Genomic DNA, 8,057 nt, shown 5'->3' with positions numbered 1-8,057 from the left:
CCAGTCAGTTCAGGGACTTGGTGTGAACTCACTGCTGATAATTTATCTCTTAAAGCTGATGTGGAGATGTACTTCATTGAAAAAAGATCAGTTGATGGTACATATTCCTTAAGTAAATAAATGTCCTTTCTATTTGTGTTGTACTAAACCCTGTACCTGGGGGGAATTCTGGTGGTTTATTCATTCATTCATGGAATGTGAGTGGTTCTGGGTGGTCCAGTTTTAATTGCCCATATCGAACAGCCCTGGAGATGATGGCGCTGAGCTGCTTTCATAAAACACTGCTGGGTTTGGGATGTGCAACTCCTGGAGTGCCATTTGCACAGGGATCCAGCACTCTGACCCAGGGACGGTGGAGTAGTATTGATATACTGTGAGACTCGGAAGGGAGCCAGCAAGAGCTGCTCTCCCATTGCACCTTGTAGTGATGGAATTGGTGGTGGCCAGGGAGGGGCTTGGGACATTTTGCTGAGCCACAGAACATGATTTCTGAATTGGCAACTCCCTTGTTTACAGCTGTCGGGCTTCACTCTCCTCTATCTCTACTGGGAACAGGCCTATCTGTTTCTGTCATTCTCTGTCTCTCTCTCTCCATCCTTCCAGCTGCCTGTTGCTCACACCCTCTGTCTGTCTCTGTCTCTCTTTCTTTCTGTCTCTTTCCTACTGTCCCCTTCCCTCTGCCTCTCCTTGTCTGTCTGTCCATCTTTTCAGCTTTCTCTCAATCTGTTTGCAGCCATCCATCACCACTCTAATGGAACACGTTGTCATCATGGAGAGTAAAGCAGCAGAGGCATTAGTTTCACCTCAGTGATCACAGGAATGTCAGGGCATTGTTCCCCAACCTGCTAACCAGCTCTCTCTGGCTCTCTCTCTGACCTTGCTCTCCCTGACCTGTGGAGGGGGAGTCAGGCCTGACCGATGATCCATCAGTCTGAGAAGGAGAGGGAAGCAGGATATCCTGGTGCTGGGAATGTTCCCAGAGATTGCAGAGGCAATTGTGAGCTTCTGGGGCAGCTTTCACAGTGCTGTGAAAGACTGGAAGCAGAATTTCAAACATTCTGTACTGCTGATGACAACTGGAGGTACATTGTAATTCGGAGTGAAATCTGAGGCAAGTTGTGCCTTGCAGCAAGCTCAGAACTGCATCTCGATGTACTGTCATTCCAGGCAAGGATAAATCGCAACTGAGATATGGCATGACTCACTGTGATCTCTGCATCTCTTCTGGACCGGGATCTACTGCAGACAAAGACACGTCATAACAGTAAGAGAGGGCTGTTCCACCCCAATCTTCCTGGACACTAACTGAGACGATACAGAGAAAGTAAGAACTGCAGATGCTAGAGTCAGAGAACTGAGCTGATACACTGTCTGGGACCCAGGTCACCAGCTAAGCGTTAACATGGTCATCATCATTGTCAGGAAAGGGGTAAAGAGCCCAGAAAGCTGAAGGTGAGACCAGTTTGAGGGGGGGGGGGGGGGGGGGTGGGTGGGGGAGTTTTTGCTAAAATTTGAGGGGGCGTGTGAGAATTTTCAAAGTTGAGGTTTGGATCCCTGCTCGAGTCCCATAATTTAACAGGGATTTGGGAAACCCGGAGTTTTGCGGGAATCAGGAGGTTGCTGTCTTTTGGGGGAGTGAGGGGTCCCTAAGCGAATGTAATCCATTATCTGCTGTCCTTGTGGTTAATCACATCCCGATGCCTCTTCTTTTTCCCCCAGATGTTTCCCAGGAAAGTCCGCTTTCTGTGCTACCACCTCGTCCTGGTCCTGAGCCTGTTCCTCCTGTTCTCCCGGTGGCTGTCTTCCCCATCACAGCACATTCGCAAGGAGCTGGGAATCTCCCCGGTGCCCGGTCGTGTCTTCCAGGTGAGGCCGGACTTGGAGTGTGACAGGGAGCCTCCCTTCCTCATGCTTCTGGTAACGACGAGGCCGCAGGAGGTTTCGGAGCGAGGGGCCATCCGGGAGACGTGGGGTGCAGAGAGGCGCCTCGGCGCCAGGCGCATCTGCACATTCTTCCTGCTCGGACATGGGGGCGCGTACCAGGGGCAGATCCATCGGGAGAGCCAGTCCTACCGGGATATTCTCCAGGGAGACTTCACTGACACCTATTACAATTTAACGGAGAAGGTGTTACTGGGTCTGGAGTGGGTCCATCGATTCTGTCCCTCAGCCCGTTTTGTGATGAAGACTGACTCGGACATGTTTGTCAATGTCTTCTACCTAAGCCAGCTGCTAGGAGGTAAGAACACCACGGGTTTCTTCAGTGGCCAGCTCATGAGGGACATTCGGCCCATCAGGAACAAGGCCAACAAGTGGTACGTCAGCGAGGAAGAGTTTGCTCCCACCCTGTATCCTCGCTACTGCTCAGGAACGGGCTATGTCCTCTCTGGAGACCTGGCTGGGAAGATCTGGGGCATCTCCAAATCCATCCCGCTCCTCAAACTTGAAGACGTTTATGTGGGCCTCTGCCTGACCAGACTGGCAGTCTCCCCGGTCCCGGTGAGCAGTAGACGGGTCTTTTTCACTCGCCATGTCCCCTTCTCAGTTTGCCGCTATCGCTCGCTCGTCACCTCGCACAGGGTGAGTCCGTCTCAGCTGCGTCTCTACTGGAAATCCCTGGAAGAGGCTGAGGCATCAGAGTGCCCTTTGACCCCTTAAATCAAACAAGGTGCCTCAGGCAGGGGATGGTGGTGCAGTGGGATTGTTACTAGACTGGCAAGCTCCAGGTCCAGGGGTAACCCTGTGGGCTGGGAGTGTCATAGTCATAGAGATCTACAGCAGGGGAAAAGACCCTTTGGCTGATTACACCTGTACCTACCAAAAATAACTGTCAAACTATTCTAATTCCATCTTCTGGCACTTCGCCCACAGCCCTGTATTCCTTGGCGTCACAAGAACACCTCTAAATACACTTAAAATTTTGAGGATTTCTGGCTCTTATAGTCAGTGAGTTCCAGACACCCATCACCCCCTGGGAGAAAAAGGCCTATTTTTAAAAACACCTCTTCTAAATCTTCTGCTTTAAATTTATGCCCCCAGTCCAGTGACACCACACTCCCCCATCAAGGGGAATTGTTTCTTCCTGACTACCCTATCTATGCTACTCATAATTTTATACATCTCAGTGATATCCCCTCTCAACCTCCTCTGCTCAAAACAAAACAACCCCAGGCTGTCCAATCTCTCTTCATAGTGGAAACTCTCCAACTCAGGTGACATCCTGGAAAATCTACGCTCCATTTTCCATGTTACTATCACATCCTTCCTATAATGTGGATTCCAGAACTGCATACAGTACTCTTGCTGTGGCCTAATTAATGTTTTATACAGTTTCAGCACAACTTTCCTGCTCTTCAACTCTATGCCTCGGCTAATGCAGGCAAGTTACTCACAGGCCTTGTTAATCACTTAATCTACCTGTCCTGATTACCATAAGGTTCTGGTGTACGTGCGCACCAAGATCCCACTAATCCTCAGTGTTTTCCAGTGTTTTCTATCATTCATCATGATTTCCCTTGTTGGTCCTATTTTGTCATAAGAAGTTTGAAATCAATTAATAAAAATTTGGAATTCAGAGCAACTCTCAGGAATAATGGCCCACACACTTACTGGATCTATGTCACTTAATTTGTAAATGCTTTTTATCCTCTTCACCATTTACTTTCTGACATATCTTTGCTAGGGCAATTATTAATGTTAAATTTAGGACTGAACTGATTTGTTAGCTATTTTGTGTGTGTGTGTGTTTGTGTATGTGTCTGCGTGTGTGTGTACGTGTCTGCGTGTGTGTGTGTACCTGTTCCTCCTCACTCAGTATGTTTGCAAAGTGCTACATACATCCTTTAGCCTTTTTGAGTTGATTCATAGTGGCCTTTTCTCCCATCCATGAGGAGACAATACATGTCTTGCAGTTGTAGTCACATAAAGTGACCACCATGAACAAACCTAAAATGGCTGACCAATGACAGGATGGAAGAGATTCAAGGGAGATGGATCCATAGAACCCCTACAGTGTGGAAATAGGCCCTTCAGCCCAACAAGTCCACACCGAACCTTGGAGCATCCCACCCAGATCCATTGCCCTATAACCCACTTCATCTACACACTCCTGAACACTACAGGCAATTTCCATGGCCAATCCACCTAGCCTGCACATCTTTGGACTGTGGGAGGAAACCAGAGCACCTGGAGGAAAGCCACACAGATACAAGTTACTGTACAAACTCCACAGTCAGTCACTCGACAGTGGGATCGAACTTGGGTCCCTGGCGCTGTGAGGCAGCAGTGCTAACCACTGAGCCACCATGCCACCCGTGGATAGGATGAGGCCACATAGGGATTTGCACACACAAGGATATAGAATGGTGAAATCCAGGTGTCAATGTACATCAGTGAGTCCAGGTGGCGATGAGGAGACAGGGGGTCAGACAGCATTCTGAAACATTAGCTCTCTCTCCACAGATGCTGCCTGACCCACTGTGATTTCCAGCACTTTTTGTTTTCAGTACAGATTCCAACATCTGCAGTAATTTGGTCCTATATGGGGAGACAGTGCTTGGAGTGAGATTGATAAAGCACAGAACACAGAGAGGAGGAAGAAGCGGATCATTTCAGGTTGTCAGGCTGGGTGTCACAAGGACCATTGCTACAGACACAGTTCGATATAATCACTACTTGTGAAAATGAAAAGGACCGGGCATGTGGAGGGCTGCGATCAGAAAGCTTGTGATTTCAAATAAACCTGTTGGACTATAACCTGGTGTCATGTGATTTTTTACTTTATCCACCCCAGTCCAACACCGGAACCTCCACATCATGTTTAACAATGTGATAGAAATAGTCTTCCTCGTAATGTCATGTCAATGGTTTGTTTTTCACCAAATATTATGGAAACAGTCTCTTGATTTCATATCCTGTTTTTCACCATGTACTTTGTTGTCCCTGTCACTGTGCAGGGTCGAGTTGTTTGTTGTACACACAACACTATCACTCCTTGGGCTTTGTGGGAGCCATCTCCGTCAAATTGTTGTCATAAAATTTGAGATTGTATCAAAGTTTTCAAATCAGACTGCCAACATCATCAAAGACCCATCACACCCCGGTAATGACCTCCTACAACCTCTTCAATCAGGCAGAAAATACAGAAGTCTGAACACACGCACCAGCAGGTTCAGGAACAGCTTCTTCCCAGCCTTTATTAGTTGGATGAATGGATTCTCTAGCCTCAAATAATGCCGATTGTGCTAAAGTTGATCTTAACTAGTGCATACCCTGTGCAATGTAACCTGTATGCCTCTGTCTAAGCCTTTTTGATCTGTACTTCCTTCATTACTATGATCTGCCTGTACAGCTTGTAAACAAAGCTTTTCACTGTACTTCGGTATATGTGACAATCAATCAATTAATCAAGTTATTTTGCTACAAAGTTGGAGGCCTGAAATTTTAACTGTGTTTCTCTCTCCACAGGAACTGTCAGTCCTGTTGAGTACTGTCACCATTTTCTGGGTTTATTGTATAAAAAACTGATCCGAAAGTTGGAGGGCAGTGTACGGTTTTGGTGATCAACTTTCAGAAAGGATGTGATCTCGTGACAGACTAGGGAACAGAGGAGCTTGACAGAGGATTCTGTCAGGACTGTAGAATGTTAGTGATGAGGAAACCTTTGACAGGTTGGTGCTGCTCTGATTGGGGCAGAAGAGGCTGAGGATCCTTTCCCTCATTTCAAAAGGGGAATTTGAATCATTTCATGCCTGACTGATGATGTGATTCTGCATCTAAACAGGTTCAGAGAAAGACGGATGAGAAAATAAGATGTTTGACTCTTTGGTTAGGGAATATTTAGAGAAAGCTTTACTCTGTATTAACCCCATTGTTCTTTTTGTGGGGCAGTGTAGAGGGAGGTTTATTTTGTATTGAATGCAGTACTTTACCTGTACAGGGAGTGTTTGATGGTGACAGTATAAAGGGAGCTTCGCTATGTACCTATCTAACCCTGTGCTATCACTGTTCCTGGGAGTGTTTTATGGGGACAATGCCAAGAGAGATTTAACTTTAAGTTTATAAGAGTAGATGGAACTTTATTCTGAATCTAACCCCATGCTGTAACAGCTTTGTAATATTCGATGGAATGAATGTGGTGGAAGCTGCGTTTTTGTCTAATCCTATACCTGTCCTGGAAGTGTTTCATGCATTTATTCTGACAAAGCTTTACTGAATAATCTGTCCTATTTATATATAATTCAGCTCCAACTGTTGTAGGAATTATGATGTAACAGCTTAAATGGCTATGTGAGGAACAAATGTATATATGGTGAAGGGATAAAGCCTTTTTTTTAGTGTATGAATAATTCACTGCACATGGGATCTCAGGTCATATCTTCAGAGTTTTGAGATGGCACAATTTGGCAATAGTGTAAACAGGGAAAAGAACTGGAGCAAATTTCAGGAGGATACAGGTATCTGGTGAAGTTGACAGGCACATGGCAGGAGAACTGAAATACTGAGAGATGTGGCATGACACCTTTTGGATGTTAGTTTGATATCTGTCCTTCTTCTAGCTGATTGGATGTAAAATTGATGTAAATCCTAGTTTAATTTATGTTATTTTCTAAATCTGCAAGATTCTGTTTGAGGCTGTAATTCTGTTTGTTCAGGGAAAATGTACTAAAAGCTGTTTTCATTCATACATTACTGTATTGTAGAAAGTGTTAGTTTGCTTTGCCAAAGGATATGAAGAGCTGTTTGAAGAAATAATTAGGTTTTGATTGATTGGGATGCTATTTCCACAACACTTTTATGGGAAGTGCTCTGAGATAATTAAGGTCTGGATTCCTTTCTATGTTTCAAACACATGAATACACAAAAAAACCGAAATGTCAGGTTAGCCACAGTGTTGTAGTTATGAGAATTTATTCGGAATCTGTCACAATCTATCTTGTTTGTTTGCACTCATTCCAAAAACAGTTTCTCAAATTCCATACTAAGCTTTGTGATTTTTAAAATCCCTTGTTGTCTAATTTAAAAGAGAGAATTTCAATATTGTAAAGCTCATTGATGGAATAATTCACTCCCGTCCTCGCCACTGGGTCTGGGTGCATTTCTTGGATTCACTATTTACTTATGATTGTAGATTAAATTGCAGAAGGATATTGAAGCCTGATAAATGAATCCCTCATATCTATTATTCTATATATAAACCGCCCCACCTACTCGATTAAAAGCCAGTCCATAACTGAACCGTGGCTATCAGTAATACAATGCATTAAGGAGAAACTTCTTCAGCCACAGAGTGGTGAATCTGTGGAATTCAATGCTAGGCATAGGCTGTGGAGGCCAGGTCATTGAATACCATTTAAGACGAAGATAGATAGGTTCTTGATTGTTAAGGGGGTCAAGGGTTACAGGGTGAACGCAAGAGAATGGGTTTGAGAAACCTATCAGCCATGATTGAATGGTGGAGCAGACTTAATAGGCTGAATGGCCTAATGGTCTTATAGCATGTAGATCACCAGAACTATTGATTACTATTCTTCAAAAAAATATATAGCTCAATTCAGAAATACTACAAATTAACCACAAATTTGACACAGATATACAACTTATTGAATAAAAACCCATCACTGAAAATCAACAAATTGAACAGCCTCAGAATCAAACAAGTTCAACATCAGCTTCGGTGCCGGGTGACAGCAACTTCAACAGTTACTTCAGTGCTAAACATACAACCAGCTCAGTGCTGAAATACAGCAACAAACTCCACGACAACCACCCAAACTCTCACATGGAGAGCGGAGAGCAGAGATGCGAGAAACGGGAAAGGCAGCGTGGGCAGAATGTTTATGGCACTGCAGATATTTCACGGAAGACAGATACTGAATCACTTCCTTGATTACTTCAGTTTACGTTTTGCAGCCATCAGGGCCATTTTATCCTGGTATATAAATTCACAGGGGCTCCTCTGCTTGTGTTAGACCTTTCCAATGCAATTACAAGAAACAGTTACAAGAAGACAGTGATTTATAGATACATTCTGTCCAGGCGGTGTCAGCTCAACAACA

General features: G+C 44.7%; 1 protein-coding gene across 1 annotated transcript; it reads left to right on the top strand.

The window, feature by feature from the left end:
- The first annotated feature begins 1,402 nt into the window (after positions 1-1,402).
- Positions 1,403-2,658, top strand: LOC109925987 (beta-1,3-galactosyltransferase 5-like). The gene is made up of 2 exons (XM_048594451.1): positions 1,403-1,429; positions 1,720-2,658. The coding sequence occupies exons 1-2, from the start codon at positions 1,403-1,405 to the stop codon at positions 2,656-2,658; spliced, it is 966 nt and encodes a 321-aa protein (XP_048450408.1).
- Positions 2,659-8,057: the final 5,399 nt, after the last annotated feature.

This window comes from Rhincodon typus, unplaced genomic scaffold (genome assembly GCF_021869965.1).
Source record: "Rhincodon typus isolate 14 unplaced genomic scaffold, sRhiTyp1.1 hic_rhity00009568, whole genome shotgun sequence".
Lineage (NCBI taxonomy): Eukaryota > Metazoa > Chordata > Chondrichthyes > Orectolobiformes > Rhincodontidae > Rhincodon > Rhincodon typus.
The sequence above is the reverse complement of the archived record's forward strand: the minus strand, read 5'-3'. Positions and strand labels throughout refer to the sequence as shown.